At 43.0% G+C, this 25,270-nt stretch overlaps 1 protein-coding gene across 4 annotated transcripts in view; it reads left to right on the top strand.

The window, feature by feature from the left end:
- ABCA1 (ATP binding cassette subfamily A member 1) overlaps positions 1 to 25,270 on the top strand; it is a 99,109-nt gene that overhangs the window by 35,647 nt on the left and 38,192 nt on the right. For 3 of the 4 annotated variants that reach the window (XM_074932582.1, XM_074932583.1, XM_074932581.1), the window contains exons 6-8: positions 11,637 to 11,758; positions 17,448 to 17,639; positions 24,756 to 24,842. In XM_074932582.1, coding sequence (XP_074788683.1) covers positions 11,637 to 11,758; positions 17,448 to 17,639; positions 24,756 to 24,842 — 401 coding nt within the window. Of the gene's footprint in view, positions 1 to 11,636; positions 11,759 to 17,447; positions 17,640 to 20,625; positions 20,696 to 24,755; positions 24,843 to 25,270 lie in introns of those variants that run through there. The other variant, XM_074932584.1, reaches the window with a different exon arrangement.

Below are 25,270 nucleotides of genomic sequence, written 5' to 3'. Positions count from 1 at the left end.
GCTCTGAAAATGTAGTGGAATGTAGGTCATCTATTAGCTGATGATCTTGCCCTAGCTTTTTTTTATGCTGACCTGGCAGTGCTAAGCTAAATGTGGAGGAAATTCAGAGTGATCTGTGACACATACTCTGTAAACAGCCAAAGCTTTCTTCCCTTTCTAATTTAGTTTTAGTTTTAAGGATGGTGCAATAAAAGACCCTTTTATGGAATTTTAAATGAAGACCCTTTCCTATGGGTTCTGTGGTTTGGTTTTTTTTTTTTTTTCCCTTTCTTGAACTTTTCTGTTCTTCCAAACATATTTTTTTAGAGGTAAATACTGCCAGGGTTAGTCCTTAGATGCATTTTTGATGGACACTGACAAAAAGCGTAACTACAGCCAGCCAGAACTTAATAAGCATAAACTGTTACTTTTCTTGTAGTTCTCCATCTGTTTTAGCAAGTGCAGTGGAAATATAACTGGACCATATCTGAGAGTGACTGAGCATGCATATGTGTCAAAGGAATTTACTGATGGGACAAAGCTTACTGCAAAGATAGCAATATCTCAGGTCTGAGTGTTTGTTCTGACTTGTGCCAACTGGCTGCTTTGGAAAGCAGCAACTGTTATCTACCTGTAGTAGTTTAACCCCAGCCAGCAGCTAAGCACCAGACAGCTGCTTGGTCACTCATCCCCCCTTCCAGTTAGATGGGGAGGAGAATTTTGAAAAAGTAAAACTCACAGGTTGACATAAGAACAGTTTAAGTAAAATAAAATATAATAATAATAACAATAGAATGTAATAATAATAGTCATGAAAAGGAATATAACAAAAAGAGGGAGAAATAAAACTTAAGACAAGTGATGTACAATGCAGTTGCTCATACCTGCTGACCAATGCCTGAACAGTGATTCTGACCCCCAGCCAGCTCCCCTGAGTTTACTATACTGACCATGATGTTCTATGGTATGGAATATCCCCTTGGTTAGTTCATGTCAGCTGTCCTGGACATGCTTCCTCCCAGCTTCTTGTACACCTGCTTGCTGGCAAAGCAGGGGAAACTGAAAACTCCTTAACTTAGAAGAAGTGTTACTTAGCAACAGCTAAATCCAAAATACAGCACTGTACCAGCTACTAGGAAGAAAACCAACTCTGTCCCAGTCAAAACCAGGACACGCCCAACAAAAAACTACTTCTGAACAGTAGAAAAAAGTGTGTTGTCACTTGAGACAAGATGCGGACACGAAAGTGCATTGTCCCAACAACCTTCCTCAGCAAAAGCAGAGCTGTATGATGACAAGGTCAATAGCCATCAGATATCCCTGATCACCTATGTTGCTATCCTGCTCTGCTCACATATTTGCCCACTGCCCAGCAGGTGGGAAAGGTGTGCTGTAAAGCCAGAGAACCGAAATCATGACAATGGAGTAGCCCTTTGAGACCACAAGTGTCTTCACCTACCTGGTCCCTTCCTTTACATGTTATCTCTCACTTCTACCTGAAGAAAGTGCAAGTAATTTTACCAGTGCATCCATATAGATAATACAGAAGACATCTTCAGCAGTACACACCCAACTTTCTTCAGGTTAACTGCACTGCTTTGGGACTCTGGTACACAGGATCCAGTTTCTAAACCAGTGAGAGGTGCTGTTCTTTTCTGTGTCTGCTGGTAATGTTCCTGTCCTCAATGTAAAACACAGTAGACACACTGGTGCAAGTACTCCAAGGTGTATTTTCAGCCAGCAAGTTATGTCAGTACTGAAGGGAAGGAGTGGTTAGTATATTGACAGTCCAGAAGAAGACCATGCTGAAGGTTGAGCTCCTCGGACTATCAAGGCAGGGTCTGTTGGGAGCATCCTGATGTGCCCAGCAGTATAATGTTGCACTTAGGATACAATAGTCATGATCTCTAGCCAAGACTTCATGTGAATTTGAGCAGTCCATATCTACTAAGCATTTGTTTTTCAGTCTTCCTTAAAGATTGAGAAAGTTCTTTAACTATTTTGAAGCACTGTTGCTCAACTGTCAGATTTATACTAGTGATGGGGCTGAATGGTTGCAAAGGTTGCCCTAAACTAGGCAGAAAAAAGAGTCTCCTGTTTTAGTGATGAAGCTTGATGTTTGGCTTTTTCTTCCTGCCCTTCCTTTGGATTTGAGTCTCAAAAGCAAAACCAAGCTACTATTTATAAGGATAACTTCCCAATGACCAACTAAACTGAAACATAGGGAGCAGACATGGGAGTTTGAATCAATTTAGATGTAGGTGTGTTTTCAGCATAAGTAGACAGCGTTTCTGCTTAAACGAATTGGACTATAATGATTGGTTTATCCATGTTAATCTTTAGCATTTTTTGCTACCTCTTGAATTGATTTGACCCTTTGTTCTGGAGGTTGCTTCTGCTGCTGTTGTGTGCTAGGTGAGGGCCATTTGGACTTGGCACTAAATCCAGATGTGACAGGTTTTGTTCTGAACATAGGGCAAGCAAAAGCCACTATTATCTGCTGACTGCAGACTTGATACTGTGTTAAAGTCAGGTGTGAGTCAGGTTCCCTGAATTTGTGATGAGAGGAAGGGAGCTGTGGCAGGGTGACGCTTCACACCCAAGGGAGGTGTACCTTTTTTCTCATCAGCCTTTCTGTGTAAGGTAACACAAATACATGTACAGGACAGTCAGGGTGCTTTGATCCTGTGCAATTCTGCCTGCCATTTTACTTGAGGTTCATCACTACCCATGCCAGTTTTGTGGAGGAAGCCTTTCAAACTAGATAGCTGGTGCTGTGATAAATTTCAAGTAACATGATACCCGGAGGGTCTGTCTGCTTGGTTGGGGATTTAGAAATTGTTCTGATAATAGGTAGGTGTCTTTTGCACTTGAACCAGCAGTCTCCCAGATGTATGCTCATGTAGCCAGCTCATGAAAACCCTTGTGCTGTTAGTAATGGTCATTTGATTAAAATGTCTGGTCCTGTTTTATCCTGTGACTTGAATTTCCACTGAACTCAAGGTCACTTGCTCAAGTACAAGGAATTCTGAATGGGGTCCTCCTTGGTCACAGCTCTTACTTTCAACTTCTGTTTAACTTAAAGTCATTGCTTGTATGCTCACACCAGTGTTTGCCATTAAAATAGTGGTATGTGTCTGGATGTGATCATGGCATCTTGTTTCCAGTCTGATTTTTTTTTTAATGTATTTTACTGTGGCTGAGTTGATGTTTTGAAACATCTAAAATCTGTGTATTAAGGCATAATGTTTCTAGTGCAGTCAAAATCTAATCATAACACTTACTTTCTGCCTCTTTAGAATGACTCTTCTTTTTCTGAGCTGGATTTGACCTTTAGACATCTACTCCAGAGCCTTAAATGTGTTCTGTATACACATATAAATATGTTCCTGAAAATAATTTTGTTGCAGTAATGAAATATTGTATCTGATCACATCTGAGGTCTGTCATGTCTGTGGCTGCTGAGCCAATCCAAAGGCTGTCCTTATTTTGTGAAAAATAGCAGGAGAACTTTCAGTCAGTTACAACTGCATGTGATTTGGAGCTCTGCTTGAGATTTGCTGCTTAAAGCAACACAATGGAGATAGGATATTTCCTTTAAGCCTGCTAAATTTTTTGCACCGTTAAAAGCCTAAATATATTTTTTTCTGTTTTTCACTGGCAGGCTGTATTTCACAGTTGCCTGCTGATAACAGAGTTTGGCTTGCAGCAGGGGAAGAAGCTGGAATATCTCTTCTGTGGTGTTAAACAGTGGCTAGGGATGGTGTTACACAGTGACTAGGCAGGTGGTTGGGTGTGTCCCTTCATAGACAGAAGCTCTGCAGACTGCGTTTGCTGGCAGGACTGCTGGTGGCCAGCTGTGGCTTTTGCTTCTGCACCTTTTTTTGTGTCTTTGCTTTCTGATGCAGTCTGTCATGTGTGTCATACAGAAGGGGGCCCTGATGGCATCTGGGACTCAAAGTACTACCCAAATTGAGGTATGAGTCCTGTGTTTCTTGCTGACTTTCCATGGGGGTTGGAGGTGGGATCTCAGCTGGTTTAAATGGTCTCTGCCTCCTTGAAGCCAACATACCCCCAGTGAAGCTGAACCGAGGACTGGTCACTTGTGCATGCACCAGTACACAGTGTTGGCTGTGCTTTCTGCTAGAGTGATTGTGTTGGCGGCTATTTTTAAAGCTCTTCTAAGCAGAAATAGTGACTTGTAGGGCAATGGAGATGGTCCTAGTGTCTGCAGTCCCAAGATGAGAGGGAAGGCCTTGGCCTGTTGCACGTTTCCTTTTCTCCCAGGAGAGATCCTAGCTGTTGGAGATGGATGTCAGGCTGGCTTTTCTCTACTTGCATCACCATTTGGCATGGCAAATATATGAAGATGATGGGCTCTGGTTAAGTGGGTGCACACTTGAGTGTTATCTAATGTCTGTAGAGGCAGCACCGTTACATGTGTGATGGACACAGCTGAGAGCTGCAGCCTACCATAAAAACAGGTAAAGCTATGGCTGCAGAAGGAACAGCACTTCAACTGCATGCATATTAGGCTTGTATTTTCACACTAGCCAATCCTGAACGACAGACCTGCTGAGCAGCTTGATTTCTTGTCAGCAAGTCAGGGTACAGCTGTCCAACTTGTGCAGAGGACGGTTATAGCTCTTGCCAGTATCAATAGGGGTATAAGCAGCTCTGAGAGCTGTTCCCACCACACAGGGGGAAGAGTGCCTTATAGGGAAAGGAGAAGTAAAACATAGTAATTACTTTAAAAAAAAAAAAAAAAAAGAAAATACTTTAAATGTTATTTTATTATGCTTTCTGGACATGTTGTCCAAAGTTAGGAATATAATGAGGGCAGATGAAAATTTGCTGCGTTGCCAAACCCAGCACTGTTGCATCTGAAAGGCTGGCTTTTCACATTGTAGATCGGGGTCATTGTCTCAGTAGGGTACAATCCTGTAACAAGCTTCAGCATTAGTTCACTGTTTCCTCTGAATCATTGTCAATTCACAAGTCATTCAGTCTTCAATTCCAGTGTTGAATTTGTTTGAAAGCCATTTTTAATTTTCTAGAAAGTAGCTTCAAATACCTTATCTCTGTAAATCACAGTGATTGGTAATGAGTATAAAAATTACTCGAGGTGTTCAAGTGCACCCATCAGGTATTCCTTAGGAATACTTCCCAGATGCTGCATTGAAAAATTAATTCAGAATTCCAGTATATGAGGTAATTCTGCATCAGCGTTGGATTTGCCTGTTCTGGTCCTCTCACTGTATGAGAGTTTGCTGAAAGCTAAGGGAGGTTTCTAGCCAGAGCCCTTGTAGTGGTCACAGTGCTCTATCAGTAAATGCTTTCAGCTGCTGGAGCTTCAGCTCTTGGTCTCAGCTTCAGCTCCTTCATGTGCTTCTTTCCTGCATAAACTCCTGTTGCTGGGAGTATGGCTGGTGAAGAGTGATGGCCTGGGTGACGCAGCCCTGTGTGGCTGGGGAGCCTCTTGACCTTGTCCTCAGGTTGTGCCTGGGCACTGTGAAGTGTGTTGCAGAGGCTTGACAGGCTGTACAGTCAGTCTGGCACGGGTGTCCAATTTACTGGCCTCGCATGAGTGCTACAGAGGTGCTGCACACCCACCTCCCTTGCTATAGAAATGTGGTTTTATCTGAGTGGGCAACTGGGAGCTGTGAATCTCAACATTTTGTGTGGGGAGAGGGAAATGTGTTATTTGGTCACTTGACCCTCTTTGCTTTGCTCCTTCCATTAACTGGTGGAGACAGGTGCCTCTGACTGTATTGTGCTGGGAACCCACTTGACTGTCTTGTCTCTTCAGGCACTTGTGGAAACCTGCTGACTGAAGAACAAAGCTCAAGCTTCTCATGCCCTGTTCTGTGTCACTGTTTCATCTTGCTGTGATGCCTTAATGCTGGTGTTATGAAAATGATTGGGTTGCCCTATGAGCAACTCTCTGAGAAATAAAGGGTCATAATTTAATACCAGCTTCTCCTTTGCCTTGATGCTTGGCTGTGAGGAAGACTGGCTTAGCCAAAGGCTAGTAAATCCTCCAACTGAAATGGATATGCAGAAAATAACATAATTGTTTTCTGCCTTGCATGTTCTATCAGTGAGTGAATCCCCTGAAGATAGTCATGTTTCTAGATAGGACACACTGCCCTGCTTTCCTCTTTGTTTCTGAATTAACTTCCAGTGTGAATACTCTTTTCCCGCTTCTTTAACCCAGTTCCTTGTAGGGACTTAGGGCATGTGAAGCTGGGAAGTGAATAGTAAGTCTGACTATCACATAGCTTTCACTGAGCTTGTTAGTTTTAAACTGGCTGAAAATCTGGTTTATTGTAGATTATGGTCACAAACCCTTTGGGCAGAAAACCCACAAATTGAAGTCAGACCTGGTGAACTTTGTACTCTACGGTGGATTGAAATATGTTAAAATACCGCTTGCATGCCTTTTATTTTTAGAAGACTGTGTTCAGGATATGAAAACTGTAGCCACAATTTCCGTTTGTTTTTTTTTTTTTTTACTCTATTGTTTAATTTTAAAAAACACTGTACCATCAAGTTTCTGGAGGAAGGTATGAGCCCTCTGTGCTTCCAAGTGAAGCAAGAAAGAATGGGAGAGAAGTTTGAGGAGAATAGTCTGGCTCTGTAACCTGTCTCCACAGGCATTTTTGTTCAACTTGTCTGTGTATCATCCCAGTATTGCTGAAAATGGTCACTGCTTGCTTTGGGATCTGTCATGTCCTAAATTAGTAAGATCAGCAAATTAAAACTGGTTCCAGGCTGTGGTTTCTCTTGCTCTTTCCTGCTTTGAGCCACCTTTTGAGCTTGTGAAAGTAACTGGCGGTGTGTTTCTAGAATGAGGAGGCTAAAAACTTTTGGCTGTGGAGAACTTATGGACTATGGATGCTTTCTTCACTGCACAATCAGTGTTTCAGTTCTGATCTACATGGAATGGCGACCACACATAGCACCGACTTGCTGGTTTTTATAATGAACATTTTTTGGTTTGCTGTTCAATTTAACCAGTAGTGTAGGAAGTGTGGAGGTTCTGTTATTCTTTACTAGTTTGTGGATGTCTTGACCTTATTGAGTAGGTTGGGGATTTTTTTCTCTATTGTCACAGTGATTTGATTTCTCAAGCAAGGAATGACCAGCCCAGCTCTGCGCTCTGGCATGAAGGTGCTGGAAAAGGTTGAGCTGTCAGGAAAATGTAAATCTTAAAGGTTTAAAACAGTATGTTAGTCCTGTAGGAGATGCTCTGCAATCTGAAAATAAGTTGCTGGTTTCTGTGACCAGAATTCAGACCCCATGGTTGGTTTGAACTGTCTGGAAATGAAGGACATCTGTGTCTTTCATGAAGTCAGTATCAGTGAAATGCCACATGCGATTGTCTAATCTTGACCTGTGACTTCAGAGAGGAAGGGTGGTTTTGTGAAAGTCTTTCAGCTCTGGGAGCTCTCTGTTCTTCTGGAGGCTTCCTTACATGACCATAGGGAGGACCATTCTCCCTGCCCCATATAGGAAATGGACTTTTCCTGTTTGTTTCATGTGGATGGGGACTGCCTCCTGCTTTGTTGCCATATAGTGCCTGAGCTGGAGTTAGGCAGAACAGAAGTATTGCAGCCCCGCTGGGCCTGCTGTAAGTGAGGGTTATTTGCATGCTTTATAAGCAAAGGCTCTGTCTACACATTCTGTTGTTTCTCCCTTGGGATTAGGACTGAAACTGTAAAACTAGTTTACCATGAGGACAGGCTACCTCAGTATTTCTTCTGCAGGCATTCATCCCGCCACTGAAGCGGTGAGATGATTCACATGAAATCTGCCTGTCCTGGTTTCGACTGGGATAGAGCTAATTTTTCATCTTTCTAGCTAGATGTGTTTTGAATTCAGCATGGGATTTGGAGTGAGAAAAATGTTGACAATACACTGTTCGTAGTTGTTGCTAAGGAATCAAGGACTTTTCAGTTTCCCATGTCCTGGTAGTGTGCAGGTGCACAAGAAGCTGGGAGAGAGTAGCGGACTCAAATTGGCCATTGGACTATTCCATATCATATAACATCATGCTCAGTATATAGGTGAGGGTTGGCCAGGAAGCTCTCTGTCACTTCTGGGATTGTGGTTTTGGCATCTTCTCTTCTCTGAGATCACTAGCTGGGAGCGGAATGGGCACTGGTTGGCAGGTGGTGAGTAACTGCATTGTGCATTACTTGTTTGTATTTTCTATTATTATTATTTATATTATTTCAACTACTAAATTGTTTTTATATCAACCTATGAATCTCATTGCCTTTATCCCTCCAATGCTCCCCCACCCCCCTGGCAGGGCAGCATGAACAAGTGGCTGTGTGGTGTTTGGCTGCTGGCCAGGTTTAAACCACAAGACTGTCTTTGAGCGTGGTTGCTCGGTCTGACCTCAGGTTCATCTCCACATTTGTGTGCAGGGCTTGTCTTGGTTGCTGGGACCTGAGGTTCTGACCAGGAGGCCATATGCTGTGCTGGTGATGAGAGGAACCTGTAGGACTGCCGTTCCCCTGGTTTTCTGTTGAATAGAGGGAAGCAAAGGCTGCATGTCCATGTCAATGAAAGTATGTGGAGAGATTCTCCCTGATGCGCTGTCCAGGCCTGCAGGTGCATTACTCTGTGCCAGCCGGCTTGCAATAGCTAACCATATCAATGCTGTTGGTCAGTCTCAAGTGTGAGAGAAGATGCACAAGTTAAATCACATTTGAGCTGACACAGCTTGCCTCACATTTTTTTAATAACTTGATGGTGTGTCTGAGCTTTTATGGCAGGAAAATATTTTAGTAGTAGGTCTCTGGTTGTAAAATGTGTTGTTCTACTCCAAATGTTTGTATTACTAGGTAAGCTTGGTATTAACATTCAAAAGACTTGCCTGTTTCTTTTGTGTTCTCTTTTTGGAGGAGTTCTTTTAACTAATGCTCTTGAATTTCCTTAGGCCCTAGAGGGCAAAGGCAGTCTTGAAGGAGAATGGCTGTTTTCAAGAGGAAATCTCTATTAACTCTTGTCTTCTGGAAGTATCCAGGGCAGGGATTTAGACTGATTGCAGTGTTTGGTACTTCTCTGTGGTTTCATGTGCAAGTTATTATGCATGCCTCCATGATTGAGGGGGATTGCGTAAGACAGAGCCACAAGTGCTTCAAGTAGGACCAGATGGGGTGGGGGAGAAAATGCGTGGTAGGAGAGGCTGGCTATTTGCTTAGGGCATCGCAGTGAGACCATGTGTTGGGATTCAGTCTCTTGGTCTCCTAGAGCTTCCATGTGTGGTCTTGGGCAGATGAGGGTTATGACCTGCAAGCACAGGTTCATGACCAGCCGTCTGGAAGTCAAGCATTGTTCCACAAGCAGTTTTGGTAACTTTACATTCTGTTCCCTTCGTGTTTTCCTCCAAATGATGATGAAAACTCCTTCAGATGTTGTAGCATTTGCCTTGCAAGGCAGCTTCTATTTTCAGCAAATTCTAGTGCTGAGCAAGTCTGAAGATGCTTGGCATGATAAAAAAGGCAGGGACAAATGTCCTGTTAAAGCTGTGCTGGTTAATTACAGCTCTGGAAGATGGCAGACTCTTTGTTACTTGCCATCATTTTTACAGACAGGCCAGCAGGAATCCCAATGTAGTTCAGGTTGAGTATCTCCCCCACCAAGAAAATCCTGTTTCCATGTGGCAGAAAACCCCCAAACAAAAAAGCTTTAGGTAAACCCAAAAGCAAAACAGCAATGAGGAAACAGAAAAGTGGGAGAATTATTGCTTGGTTATGTTTTATTTTTTAAAGGTGTGTGTGGCCCTTTAAGAGGAAATAGAAAAATATTCTAAATGAGGACAGCTTAAATGAAAAAGCTTGCAAACATCCGATCTCTGCATGCCAGTGTGCCTTCAGCCAGCTACCCCTTTGTCCATCTGAGTTTCTGAACTGTTGATGATCTCAACAAAAAATAAACAAGCTGCAGAAGTGTTTGGGGAGTTCAGCACATTTGGGAAGTCACCAAGGAATCAGGGTGGAGGGAACTTTGTGGTGTTGTGAAGTTGTGGTGAAGCAGGGTGCTTTAGCCTCTGCTGGAAAAAAAAAAAAAAGGTTTTGTTACTGCAGGAGCCAGCTCTTTTCCTATAATTTTCCCCGGGCTGGGAGAAAGGATGGGCCTTGATTTGGGTGACAGGGTGCAGTGGGGTATCTGTACACTGTGGTCAGAAGTGGTATATTGCTCAGTGATCCTGCTGAGGGGAAGGGAGGAGGACAAGGGAGAAGCTTTTGTCCCAGAGTAACCTCCGTATGGCCTCAGCAGAGGGAGTGATTTACTTTTTCGTGTGGAACAAAAAGGCAACAGGGAATTTGTAACTGGATATGTAGATGAGGGAGCAATGACCGTCAGTAACCCCCATGTGCTTCTTGTGGCCAGAGCAGAGCGCGTGGTTTCCTCCCTTCACTGCTGCTCTGCCAGTCTTGGGCCCCGGGAAGCAGAAGTGACACCCGGGACACCAGCCTCCCTGTTACCACCAGTGGCACCCTGAGTGCTCAGCATGCTTTTTCCTGGGTGTTGGGCTTTCTTGAGAATATCACCACCAAGCTAAGCAAAAAACATGTAAGAGGGAAAAAATATGTTCTGTTACAGCTGTTCCTTATAGGAGGGGTTAGGTACAAACTCTTGGGGCTCTCTTGCATTACTTTCTCTTTAGATCTCATCTTTTCCACCGTTTGCCATGGGCTTCAGCATCCTCTCCTCCTAGGGTAGAAAAAGCAGTGTTGACACCTAGCTGGCTGTCTTGGCTTAGCCTGGAAATCTTCACCCCACTAAATGCCATGAGACTTATGCTCAGCTCCTTCTGGCATAGCTACTTTCTTCACAGTTGCTTATTTAAGCATAGTAAAGATAGAATTGTCCTCTCTCTCTTGAAAAAAACCACCCAAACCACCAAAACAGTGTGAGGGTCAGTTGCTTAAGCTTCAGGTTTGTAAACTTTAGTAGTGTACCTGAATCATAATTTTCATATGGCTCCTCTCTTCTGTGACAGTGATACGAATTTGCTTTAAAGCCAGGAATGGAAACACCAGTAGCTTCAGAAGGTGAAGCTTTTAGGAAAAAATGGTAGTTAAAGATCATTTCCAGAAATTCTGCTGCATGGTCAAACTTGCTTCCTAGATGTGTGTGTGTGTGATTCTGTATCGTATCTGCATCAAACTTGGAAATCTATGGTAATGAGTATATTTACTATTAACATAATTAAATACAGATTAGTAAATTCCTTAGCTCAGTCCCGTGTTCAGTAACAACACAGGGATTAAGTGAAGCTGAATCTTTGTGCAAGGCTATCGCTAGAGTAGATTTCACCCTGGATGAGGGGAGCGGCTTGCTGTACCTTGCTTGCTGCTTCTGTGCATGTATGCACAAGTAGACCTGAAGAAATTATGTTAGAGAGTTGTTCTTAAAGGTTAATTTTTTTGAGATCAAGACATCATGGATTGGCATCTCTGAAAGCTGCCAAGTTTTCAGAGCACTTTGCCAGCAGCTCCTCTTCTCCCTTTGAGCTGTGGTTTGTGTAATTCTGTCTCCTTCATTTATCAGCTTTGCTTTTCCTGTTCAGAGCTCTCACATGAGTTTCCTTTTGGCTTTGCCCTGACCAGAATGTTGCTTGTTTTGATACTTTGCAGACTTGAAACTTCGGGATTTCCTGGTTGACAATGAGACGTTCTCAGACTTCCTCCATCATAATGTGTCCATGCCATCATCCACAGTAGAGGAGCTACTGGATGCAGAGGTCAACCTCCAGCGGGTAAAGAGCACTTTCAATGACTAACATAATGCATGTCTATTGTTTGTTTAATCATAGTGGCAAGATCCACAGTGCAGGACCCCTGTGTGCTAGGTGTTGTACAAACACAGAGGAAAATGTAATCCCTGCTTCTCTCTTCTCTCTTGCCCTCAATTTACTGTCCTATTTGTTTGTAAGCTATAAAAGAATGCTAAGACCCATGTGCAAATGTTTTGATCTGTATAAGAAAATAGCTTCATACCCTTCAAACTAAACCAAATTCCTTCTTTCCTGTTGTTGTTTTTTGTCCTTTTTTGTTGTTGTTGTTGTTGTTTTACCAAAATAAAACACTAATTAGGTTGCTAGTGGTGTTCAAATCGTTTTACTTTGATTAGAAATAAAAGTGGGGTGGTTGGTTAGTCACTCAGCATGGACTGGAGCGGAGTTTCTTTGTGTTGCTTTGCCTTAGATTCTTGTGCAGTGGAAGGAGGCATGCTTCTCCAGTTTCTGGCTGACTCTTGAAGACAGACAGTAAACTTTAATATTGTGCAGTAAAGAGAGTCCTTTTTAGAGGACATCCATTTTAGATGAAACTCCTAAGTACTCCCATATGTGTCTTCATAAACATAGACAGAGGTGACAGTGGGATGGAGCCCCTGTCTTGGGATGGCTGTCTGCCATTGTTAAACTCAAGAACATGGTTTTTGGTAGGCTGAATTAATGAGTCCACCAGCATCCTTTCTAATGCAGAAGTCAGAATTGGTTGCTTCAGCGGTGCAAAAGGTGATGTACAAAAGGAGGAGGAAATCCATTCTGCTTCCCAACTCCAGATCGGATCTTTTCTTTGAAGTAGAGTTGAATAATAGTCCTTTCAGACTTTGTTTTCATGTAGTTACAGATGCTGTCCCCCTTCACATGCATTGTCTCATTCTGCAGTGAATTCTATCAAGCCATCTGTTTCAGTGCAGTTTAATTCTACAAGTTAAGGATATGTTCTACTAAAAAAAGTGGAAAAAAAATCTTACCGATTTTAGGCTGCAGGTTTGTGTTTTACTTGATACCAGTTTGCCTGAAATTCATGACAGATTAAAACAGAATCATGCTACAGATAGTTCTGCAAGGATAACTAGAAAGCTTCAGCAACAACAACATAGTCATTCTCCCTAAGCTGATGGAAAGGCAGAAAGATAAGGAAGCAAAAAAGCTAGCTCTGACCTTAAGTTGTGTGACTGCCATATTTTATTGGTTGTATATAGCAAAGCCAGTGGAAAGAGAAGAAAAGCTTAGATTTTACCTACATAATGTATCTAAAGGGTGGTAAAGGAGTAATCAGTTGGCTAGTTCTTGCTTGAATGTGTTAAGCTTTGTTCTTGTTTGTGTAATTCTTGTGTTCATTCTGCCAGGAAACTGGGAGTTGTTTAGTCTTAGCAGTGGTTTGTGCTCTGGGATGGCAAGAAGAGCTAATCTAAGCACCAGAGTAGTAAGCTGCAGAGGAGGGAAAAGGCCCACCAAATCTTTCTTTGGGCACTTTTCTAATACAGATAATAACTGAGAGGCAGAGCTCTCTCTTCCTGCAAAATTACTTTATCTGACTTACAAAATGGACCCCTTTTGATTTTGCTGGAGATCTGGGGTGAAGATCTGACCTCACTGCTGAGCTGCGTGACTGCAGTGTTAATAGGCAATAGTTGTTTAGTCTCTGACTGTATGAGTGGGTCACAGCTTCATTCACATATAGAAGGGCCTATTCAGAGTATGCAAACCTCTCACAGCAAATCAACCTTCTCTTGAAGTCATTTAGTGTGCTGTGATTGTTCAACAAACCCAGAAGTTACGATTTGCAAGCAAGGAACTGAAATCACCAAGGAGATGGGGCTGTTGTTCATTGGTGTTACTGTAGTGACAGTACTTCAGCATGCCAAGCAGGGTCCATGTATCCAGCATACTGAATACAGTGCAAATACAGAAAAATGGCTGAAGCCTTGTCTTGATGGGCACATTGCTTCCTGGGGCAGAGAGGCTCAACCTTGCATTTCTCCAGTGTAGGTGTGCTCAGAAGGGTGTCTGCTGGGTTTGAAAGGAGCCTGGATCATCAGTGGGGAGGGTAACTATCTAATAAAGTCTAGTATGCTGCCATTGTCTAGGCATGGCCGGACAGCTGTAACGTGGCTTGGATGGCAGGAGTAGTTCCTATCCTAGTGAAAAGATGCCGGGGCACAGTAAGGTCCTGGACCAGGACTGCAGCATGACACATTGAATGGCAGTGAGGAATAAATAGTAACAGCCAGGGCATATGCTACCTGGAACGAATGTCCCTGTTTCGTACAGCAGGGACAGTCCCAAGAGAGAACAATGTGACCTGTGAGCAGAAAAGTCACCTGTGACTTTCAGACATGAGACTGGGATTTTGAGAGTCCTTAGGGGACTTAAATAGTAATATAGAATATATGAAGACACCATGGCTTCAGATGACTTGATGTGGTTACAGAGAATTGGCTTGATGTGACTGGGTATTTTAGTTTGGGGCAGGTAGGCAGGGCCTTTGTTCTAGGATCACATGCAGTGAAACTCAATGTGTTTGAAAAGATCAGCTTTTCTCCAAAAGAGCTTAAAATATGAGTGAAAAATGTGGACAGACACAGCAGGTAGTGGAAGGATTGTTCACCTTCACTTTTTTGAGTGAGCACGGAAGCACTGGGAGACGCTACTCTTCACAGAACCACAGAATCATCTAGATTGGAAAAGACTTTGAAGAGCACCTAGTCCAATCACTAACCTAACATTGACAATTCTCAACTACAACATATCCCTAAGCACTATGTCAACCTGACTCTTAAACACCTCCAGGGATGGGGACCCCTGGGCAGCCCATTCCAACACCTAACAACCCCTTCTGTAAAGAAATACTTACTAATATCCAGTCTAAACCTTCCCTGGTGTGACTTGAGGCCATTCCCTCTTATCCTATTGCTTGTTACTTGGTTAAAGAGGCTCATCCCCAGCTCTCTGCACCCTCCTTTCAGGTAGCTGTAGAGGGTGAGGAGGTCTCCCCTCAGCCTCCTCTTCTCCAGACTAAACACCCCCAGTTCCCTCAGCCGCTCCTCGTACGACCTGTGCTCCAGACCCTGCACCAGCTTCGTTGCCCTTCTCTGGACACGCTCGAGTCATTCAATGTCCTTTTTGTAGTGAGGGGCCCAAAACTGAACACAGGAATCGAGGGGCGGCCTCCCCAGTGCTGAGTACAGGGGTCAGATCCCTTCCCTGTCCCTGCTGGCCACGCTATTGCTGACACAAGCCAGGATGCCATTGGCCTTCTTGGCCACCTGGGCACACTGCTGGCTCCTGTTCAGCTGGCTGTCAGTCATCACCTCCAGGTCCCTCTCTGACTGGCAGCTCTCCAGCCACTCCTCCCCAAGCCTGTAGTGCTGCTGGGGGTTGTTGTGGCCCAAGGGCAGCCCCCGGCATTTGGCCTTATGGAAACTCCTCCAGTTGGCCTCAGCCCATGGCCCCAGCCTGTCCAGGTCTCTCTGCAGAGCCTCCCTGCCCTCGAGCACATCAACACTCCCACCCAACTGGGTGTCATCTGCAAACTGACTGAGGGTGCACTCGATCCCCTCGTCTAGATCATCAATAAAGATGTTAAACAGGAGTGGCCCCAAAACCGAGCCCTGGGGGACACCACTCGTGACCGGCTGCCAACTGGATTTAACTCCGTTCACCACAACTCTCTGGGCCCAGCCACCCAGACAGTTTTTTACCCAGCAAACCATGTGTCCATCCAAGCCATGAGCAGCCAGTTTTGCCAGGAGAATGCTGTGGGAAACAGTGTCAAAGGCCTTACTGAAGTCAAGGTAAACAACATCCACAGCCTTTCCCTCATCCATAAGCAGGTTGCCCTGTTGTAGAAGGAGATTAGGTTTGTCAGGCAGGACCTGCTTTTCATAAACCCATGCTGACTGGGCCTGAGCATCTGGTTATTCCACACGTGTTGTGTGATGGTACTCAGGATGAGCTGCTCCATCAGATTCCCAGCAGCAGAGTCAAGCTGACAGGCCTGTAATTTCCCAGATCATCCTTCTGACCTTTCTTATATCTGGGCATCACAATGGCCAATTTCCAATCAATCCGGACCTCCCCGGTCAGCCAGGACTGCTGGTAAATGATGGAAAGCGGCTTGGCGAGCACCCCAGCCAGCTCCTTCAGCACCCTCGGGTGTATCCCATCTGGTCCCACAGACTTGTGTGCGTCTGTATGATGCAGCAGGTCACTGACTGTCACCTTTTGGACTGCAGGGGGATTGTTCTCTCAGTCTGTGTCTTCTAGCTGAGGAGGCTGGATTCCCTCAGTACAACTAGTCAACACAGTATAACTAGTACAGCTAGTTTTCTGTATGTCCTCCCAGGGAAGCTGCTTTAGACTCATCCTGAGTCTCATTCTAGTGGCACAGGGATATCCCCTTTTCAGCATGGCTACAATGGTGGTAGTATTTCTGCTTGCAAAAAAAACCACCCAAACTTTTTCAAAAGGATTCAAGAGCTGTTAGATTTATTCAGCTGAGTGTGCAGCATAGAAACATTGTATTTTTGGCATATGGATGCAGACTAAAGTTAAAGGTTTGCACAAGTATTGCATTATAAATCTTTTCTCTCTTCTCTCAGTCCCCATCTGCTTTTTTTCTGAACATAGTGCACTTTCCCCCCCTAGATTGTTGATGCACTTTTAGTTTTGAAAAATAAGAAAATTTTCAGACTTAACAGTGTGATTCAGGAACCGTTAACTGGAAGAAGCAATGAACTGTAAAGCTGTTGTTACCTGTACATTTACAGTAAAACTGTTCCCTCTGTCTAGCCTCAAAGCAAAGAAATTTTTTTAAAGGAAGAAACTGGATTTTCCTTGTGTTTATAACCTTTATGAAGTGTGCACCTGTTTGACATACATTTGTTGTTCAGCAAACCTGAATCCTGGAACTGACCTTATGAAAAGAAACTAGGCCGTGATGTTTGAGAGGGACTAGTGATAATTCAGAGAGATTTTTATACATTTCTCTCATAAGGTGGTTGCTTGTGCATTAGGAAAGATTATTGGCAAGTAAACCTTAAGTAAAGTAGGCCTTTGAAAGACTGTATGATCTTATCTCTTGTTGCAGCCTGTAAGAGAATTTTTTTTCACTGATACATTATCTGCCAAAAATCTGGAAAATGTTTCAGCACTTAGTAAAAAGATACTTCAGAGCTAAGGACGAAGGTGACCTTGATCCAGAACAGCACAGGGAAATATGACTGGCAGATATATCTAAGGAGTTTGGGACATAGGTCTCTTGCCCTTCACATACATTAGCCAGACTTGTGTTTGGTCACAAGCCTTGTTTTGTTTCTGTGGCTCAGTTCCCAGAAGACTAAAGATTAGGCAATGCGTGTACCCTCTGTTGGAGGAAATGGCTGCTGTAGAGGACAGGATCACCCCTGCTCTGTGCATGTTTGTGGATAAGTGAAGACAGGCCTGCCTCCCCAGGACTTCTGCCCCATGTACTTAGTCATGTTTTTGTTGGAATGGAGTTGTGCACGGTCAGGGCTGTGCAACGTGTAGAGAAAAATGCCTCTGACTTCTGTCTGGAAATGTTATAAATGGTTCGCTTTGTCTAGGTGATAACTAGTTTTGTTCTATGAATCTTAAGTGAAGTGAGACTTGTGTGTTTTGCCCCCTTTTCCAGGTCATTGTGTCTGGTTACCGAATGCGACTGCAAGATCTCTGCAACAGCTCGACATTATCTGAATTTCTTACAATCCAAAATCAGACAGCGACCACAGACTCTGATGCCTTTGTTTGCACCTTGCCAAAGGAAAAACTCCATGCAGCTGAACAGGCCTTCCGTGCTAACCTGAATCCTTTGAAGCCCCTTCAGGTGAGTCCAGTAATACCACCTGTGAGAGACTATCATTGCCACAGCAACATTTTCTAGGCCTTCCAATCAAGAAATTAATCTCTATGTTTCTGGAGTGAACTGTTCATTGTCAGTAAGAAACAAGAAAGTTGGTCTTTATGATTAGAGCGTTAACAATACTGCTTCTTCCTGTCATTTGTACCCTTCCTGTTGGAGGGTGGTACTTGCAGAGCATAAACATGTGTGGTGCAGTTGTTTGTCAAGAGGAAAATATTTATGCTGTGTAGTTAAACAGGCTCTTAGTTGTTCCTTTGTTTTGGTCAGATGTTGTGTCTTGGCTGGAATGATCCCAGATGTTAGACTGACCCATACTAAGTGCTAAAAACATCACCGTCTGCCCTTACCATGGGTCCACTGAGTTGACATGTTTCTAGCCAGTGGCAAGCCGCAACCTTTGAGCAGGTTTAAGAGTCAAGTTCTAAAGCCCCGTGTCAAAGATTGACCAACTGAATGGGTTTTGCATTGAGAATTCATTGAAACACTGAAACAGAATTCAGGAAAATACATTATTGAGGGGATGACTTAGCTGTTTATCTAGGAAACCCCAGTGATGCTTTGTTATAGGTTCACAATATCAGGTAAAATACAAAAGTCTGAGGAAGTTAGTGCTGGAAGTATCAGTTGAGAAAAGGGACCATAGAACCCACTCTTGTTATGCACTAAAACAAACACTCTATTGTCTGCTGTGAAAGAAATAAACACTTCGGTTGTGTGAGTTTCCAGATTTGGTGAGCCTTTCAGGGCTGAAAGTCAAGTACCACTTGCGTGGCTTTGTCTCCAGTCAGAAAGGGTCATTATCGAGTACTGGGACCGCGTTACTCTTCTGTGTAGTACACAGTTACTTCTCTCCACAGCTCATCTTCTGTTTTCTGTGTGTCCTCCATCTCTATTTTTTCTTTCCTTCTGGAAGAGCAAGGTAATCATAAGCGTTAAGAGATGAAGTAATGGCACTAAAATTTTCCACATAACAAAGATGGGCTGTTTGAAAAGGAAAGGCTATAAGCAGTTTCTTGTGTTCAGTTAGATGTATATGCATGGATTTACTTTAAGTCATTCACAGATACTAGATTTTTGGGACCTGAAGGGGATGAAAATAGCCAGCTATTTTACAACTTGGTACGGGTCTTCTGGACCCTCTGGAGACTCTGTGTTAGTTTTCTCATTTATGGAAGTCTCTACAACTTAGCTGACAGAAGCAGCTAAGTTGTAGATGTTATCTGTGTTGTTGCATCTGTATTGTTTGTTGGTGAAAGAAAGCAATCATGAGCCACTCTGTGACACTTGGCAAGAGCAAAGTAGATTAAAGACATCATGAGCAATTTTGGGGGACTTCTGAGAAGCTGGCTCATGATCTTGGCTTCAAAGTAAAATAGCTTCCAGTCCATAAGCCAGCAGTTCTAAATCTGCTGTGTATTGTACACTGTCTTGTACAGGTCCACAGTTTTCCTCAGAAAAATGTAACAGGCTACTCTCCACTTAAGCTGCTGCTATATATCAGTGAGTGAAATAAAAAACAACTGACTTCAGTGTGATCAGGAAGAATTAATAAATTAACTCCAGGATAACCACCAACATGTTTGAAACTTAGTGTCTTTAAAGGTTAAAAGTGCCTTGACCTGCAGTAACATCTTTGAACAAGAGGGAACTCTCTGTTAATGTACAAAGGAGTCTTTTGACATAGCTTGTTAAAGGCACGATTGGTCAAATCTCGAACATGCACACTGAAGATTGCATGCAATATATCTACTACAGAGTAGTAGATAGTATAAACCAATGCCAACAATTTGTCCAGAGATCTTTTTTAATTTTTTTGCCTGATCCCCTTGATACACTTCACAGCATGGCATTTCAATAAGTAAAAGTAAGGACCAAATCAAATGCAGGTACAACAGCAATTCAAGGCAGGTTTTTGGCACGTGTAATGGGACCTGGGCTCCACTGGTCTCAGCATTCTGTGATTTATGGAGAGGCAGCATCTCTTATTATGATTGGGTCAACACAAATGGGGTGAAAAGGACTTGCAAATATGTGCAAGAACTGTGTAAATCCAACACTGAGGGTTTGACTAGTAAACCAGGAGTTTTGCCACTCAGGTATCTGGGCAGTAGAGTGGCTATAGTTTCCTGAACTATTTTAATCCAGAAGACTCGGGTAAGCATCCACTTGCTTGTTCCTGCCCTTGTGCATTCCTGTTTGTTGTTCTCTCTGTAAGACAGTGCAGTAAATTACATAACAGAATTCACCTGGATTAAAAGTGACTGACCTGATTGTATGCTTACATATTTGTGCTGAAACATGAAGGGGAGGGCTAAGGCTTGAAAACCAAGTGGTTGGGGGGGGGGGGGGCAGCGGGGCTGAAACCCTGACACCAACACCTGTTTCTGCTGGCTCAAAGTGTGTGTGGATTGGCAGCCTGAGGGAAGCTATAAATGTGTTAGGTAACTACACAAAACAGTAATTATTAGCAAAGTTTGAACAGAGCAGTTTTAAAAAGTGCATGCATAGTGAAATGCGTAAGTGCTATATGTCACAACACTGTTAAGGTAGTTTTCTTAAAGGCAGGCAAAAAATAAACACTTTCTTTTACATACCTGCTCATCAGTTCTATCCAGAACAGTTTGAGCATTGCCTGAAGTGCAGTAGTACATTTAAGACAAAGAAGGACTTCTCATTAAAATTTTTCACTAGAATTTCTGTCTGTCAGTGATCCTTTGTATGACTTCAGTTTAACCTGCTCTTTAGGATGAAAAAATAGAGGCACATAGAGGCATGGCAGGCAGGTTAAAATGTGTCGTCTTAATCTTTCTTATGTAAGAACCTATTTAGTGTGGGCTGTTCAGATCAAAACCCAGCAAAATACCTGGGAGTGATCCCAGGGCACCAAGGCAGCAGATCGGCTTTTCTTCTTGACTGAGTTTTCACTCCACTAGAAGCAACAAGTGTTTGAAAAAGTAAAATTCTGTGTTCCAGGACCCACATCTTAATCTTCATCCAGTTCTGAAGCTTTGTGGCCAACAGTAAGTACTACAGGGGATAGGACATCTTGTACAAGCCCCTTGTGGACACCTTTTCTTGAGATTTGCCTTGCACTGGGTGTAGTCAGTGAGACTGTGAGACAGGAGAATATGATTTGACAACAGCAGTGAAACAGTACCTCTGATTTCATGCACACAGATTTCCTTTTTAGGTTTCTTCCTGTGCTAGGCCAGCAGTTCTCCCATAAAAGATCTACTCAGTTTGCAAAAGATTATAGGCACCCCTGGCTAGCAAGGTGGTGTGATGGGTGGGGACTGGCTTATATCATAAAAATACATGTCTGTGGGACAGTTTTCCCTCTGCAAATCTCCATAGTTTTGAAAATGATTTGAGGGGAAGGTTAAGTTACAAAGATAGTTAAAGTAGGTCCTGTGGGGTTTCATCTCTGCAGTGCTGCCTCAGAAGGGCTTTGTCACACTCACTTCCAGTGGTGTGGGTCTGTAATAAGCCATAAATATGTTGCGACTTGTGTACTATAGTAGTCCTTGAAGCAGTGTGGGTGAGCACATGAAAATCCAATTGTTTCTGCCTTTGTAATATGAATGGTATTTTGTCGTATGGTTAGCGTGAACTAAGCACTGAATAATAAATGCATTCCAGTTGAAAAATTACTTTAGAAAAGGTCTCTTAATGTAAATACATGCTGCAACTGAACTTGTGGCTTTACTTGCTGTTTTGGGAGTGTTTTCAGTCAAGCACAGTGATATCATGCTTTTAAGTAGCTGTACTTGAGACTTTCACTCCTAGGAAACAAGTAGAATCTTAAAGCACGTGATTTTTTTGCAAAGTTCGGTGTAAAGTTTCTAAGTTCAGTATAATGTTGTAATAGCTATTTCAAAGCAATCATGGCATAGTGGTCTCATTAAGCAGAAACAGCTGTATGATGACGTTGGCTTAATTCTTGACCCCCCAACACTTCAAACATATGTTTGCATGTTAAAGACATGTCAAAAGTTCAAACACTCCTGCATGTTAAAGAAACAGTGTTGTCCATCCCTTCTAGCAGGAGCTGACAGGTGGACCTACTCAAGGCTGTCTTGACTGTGCAGTCAACTCTAGTCTCAAGCATTTGCCTCTGTTTCAAGTCTTGTAGCATGCACATGCAAGCACACAGAGTCCATTCAGTGCAGTCTGTACCTCAAGAGTATTAAGAAGTTGGCTGCCCCAGAAGACAAGTCTGTAGGAAGGCATGACTTGCCAGCCACTAACACAGTAATTGTACAGGGTAGCTCTGTTCAGAACCTGGTAGAGTTTTGTCTTTCCACAGTGTGCCTGGAAAGGACAGGTGATGTTTTTGCAGCATTTCACTGGAAACTATTGCTCCCCTCTCCCTCCTGTCAAGGTGTAATCCAGACACGTACTAAAGACACTCACGATGGGACCAGTATTACTGGAGCTGCCCTGAATCTAGAGGGCTCTTATGAATGTAATGAACTATTTGAGTGAGCCACTACAAAGAATTGTTTTCCAGGGAAATTCATTACATGCTTATCTGTACAAAGATGACTGGCCACTTATGACTGATTTTTGTCATTGTCTCTGGAGGTACAACCTGTAAGAGGCTCACTGAGTAGGCTTTAGGGTGCAAAGGGTGCTGGTAAAGAAAGAAAAATTCCCTCCATAACAGTGGCATCATTGCAAGTTCTAGTGAGAAATGGAGTAGTATGAATTTTTTAGGGAAGAAAGATCAGGATGGTGGGGTGTGAAAGGATAGGTGGGTTCTCCTCACATTTCAGGGTAAGGTTTGCAAACTCCTTGAATCACTGAAGACTTGCATACTGGGTCAGACCAAAGTCCTGTTCAGCTCAGTGTCGCCTGAGTGCTAGTTAGTTCAGCAGTGACGATAATGGAGGCGTGTGAAAGAATGCAGCCATGGGACAAGTATATAGTAGTTTTTCCTCAGCTGAATGTCCTGTTCTTCAGTAGCTTGCAACTTTCTAAGCTGCTGCTGGGATCTTATTGTTTAATAGCACTTGGTAAGCTTTCTTTGATGGATTTTTCTAAGCCTTTGTCAAGCCCATATTAACTTTTGGTACCTTCAATATTGCATAATATCTACTGATTTTTTTCCATTTTGACTAGGTTTTGTGTGCAGTAGCTCCTTTTGTTTAAAACTGATCTTTTCACTTTTTGCCCGGTATGATGAGGTGCTATGAGCAATCATCCCATTTCCATTCTCCATCCCACTTGTAATTCTACAGACCTCTGTTATAATCTCTATCTGTCATTACAGGTCCCACTGAAAGAACTTCTTTCAGAAGTCATTCTTATCATGAATCATACTTGTGGTCGTTTTCTGTATTTGTGTTCCTTCAGAGATGGAGGATCCAAAATTGTATGTAGTACTTGAGAACCAGCATTGCACCATGAGTTTATGTTGATGTTGGTCTGTCTTATCACTGTAATTCCAAGATCTCCCTTTCTGACTGGCAGTAGCTAGTTCAGAGTCATCAAAGGTTATCTTAAATTAGAACTGCCTTCTCCCTACATACTTTGCAGTACTGAATTTCATCTGGCACTTTATAACTATGTGTCAGCATGCAGCCATTCAATAATACTTTACAATTCACTTTTGACTTCTCACTGTTCTGAACCAATTAGTATCATCAGAAAACTCTTCCTTATCCACCCTGTCCCTGAATCACCTCAGAATACAGTGAAAAACACAAATCTGTGTAGAGCTTGATGAGGAATCTGGAGCTGAACAAGCATGTCTGCTGTTACGCATAGAACCTAGGACTTTCTACCTCGTCTTGTTGCTAAACTGGTAGTGTGGCTATGTAGCATTGATGTTTACTGACTTTATTTCTCTAAACATGCCTTAAAGGTCTTACACTGTGGAGAGTTTTAATTGCCTTTTTTTTTAGGCCTAATGATGTGTTTTGATTTATCTGAACCTTAAAGTTTGTGTTTAATAGAAATCCATAGAGGTTAGAGACCCTCCCTGAATTTGCAACTGACTTTGTAGCAGGTACTAACTGTGCACTCAAGAGTTAGATGGATCTAAAATGTCCCAACAGATCAATGAAACAGTACCTAGTTATACCAGCTGGCACTGACTAGATCTTACCACCCTCCAGCAAATCGACTAGAACAAGTGAAAGCCTCCAGACTTTGCCTCTAGAAGTTACACTGGGAATGAAAAGCTTCAGCACAAAAGAAAGTCTGCTAAAATCAAGGGCCTTGGCTGTTCCTCTGTGTGTCACAATGCTGTAACTTTATCATGCTTTCAAATGCTGCAATGTGTAGCTGCTAACGTGAAATCTTAGGAAATTATCTTGATCTTCATTCCCTTGAAGCAAGGATTGTGTCCAAAAGTTTCCCACAAGATAATACAGATTTGTGAACAGAAAGGGAGAAGAACCTCACAAACCAAAACCCAGGCCTACCAGTTACATGTGCAACTGGAAACAAGGAGTTGTCTTCAGTGTGACTACCCCTTAGAGCAAATAGTTTCTTGAAAGCTGTGCCTTCCACTTCTGGAAACCTGTCAGACTTTATCTTGTGCTGATGGTGATGGTCATCAGAAGCTGGTTGTTTTAAAGTACACCCCTGGTTTAGATAAAAAAAGTCCAGGCCTGATGGGAGGATTTGCATAATGGAGGTGATGGACACTGCAGTAGGAGTTCTGCATGTCTGAGCTAGTATCTGTGGGATCCCACTGAAAGCTTGTGTATACCAACTGGTCTTTTCCTCCTTTGTATTGACTTTTTATCCCCTTCTTAGCACTCTTCTACAAAAGTGCTTGTTTTGTGACCTAGAATGCCAAGCCATCCTTTGCATGCATTTTGCATTTTATTGGGATGACATCTCTGTACCTAACCTGTGAGGAAGAACAGTGTTGTCTACATCACATTGTGGAGCATTGAATCCCAGGGTATTTTAAGATCAAGGCTGCACCGAAAGCCACCCGTGTCTTCTCCTTCAAGAACTTCGCTATGTAAACAGTGCTTACTACTCTCCTTTACAGGAATGTGCACAAGAGTTTAATTTGTTTGTGCCTTCCAGTGACTTCTAAATTTCTTCCCTCTCTTCCTGCAGAGACGACTTTCTTTCAATTCCTCCTTGTGGGATCTGTCAGAAACTGTGGATGCTTTGAGAGAGAGCCTTGGGAAGCTTGTTAAAGAGGTAAGGAGCACTTATGTGTTAGAAGACATCACCGTCATTGCTGTCTTAGCCTACGGTTAAGTACAGGAAGCAGAGTCTCTCGGGTGCAGCTCGAAGTCAAATCTCCGGCTTGTTTTGAAACTTTCCCCCATCCTACAGCCATTCTCCCTATGTCAGTAGAGGCAGTACACACTTTGCAACCCCTTCACACTTCGTTACAAACATCAAAGGACTTTTTGATGTGTGGCTAAAGATTGAGTCCCTGTGGGAGGAGCAGAAATTGAAACGTTTTCTGTGGCGTTTGCCTTCTCAGCAATGACAGAAGTGTTGGACTTGCTATACATTTGTTGCCTAGTGGTGCCTTGCAAACTGCATATGGAGGTTTGCCACCTCTCTAGTTTTTTTTATTGAGTTGCCAACCGTGTCTGTGTTGTTACTTGGTTGTATCT

This window comes from Athene noctua, chromosome Z, assembly GCF_965140245.1.
Source record: "Athene noctua chromosome Z, bAthNoc1.hap1.1, whole genome shotgun sequence".
NCBI classification, from domain to species: Eukaryota; Metazoa; Chordata; class Aves; order Strigiformes; family Strigidae; genus Athene; species Athene noctua.
The sequence above is the reverse complement of the archived record's forward strand: the minus strand, read 5'-3'. Positions and strand labels throughout refer to the sequence as shown.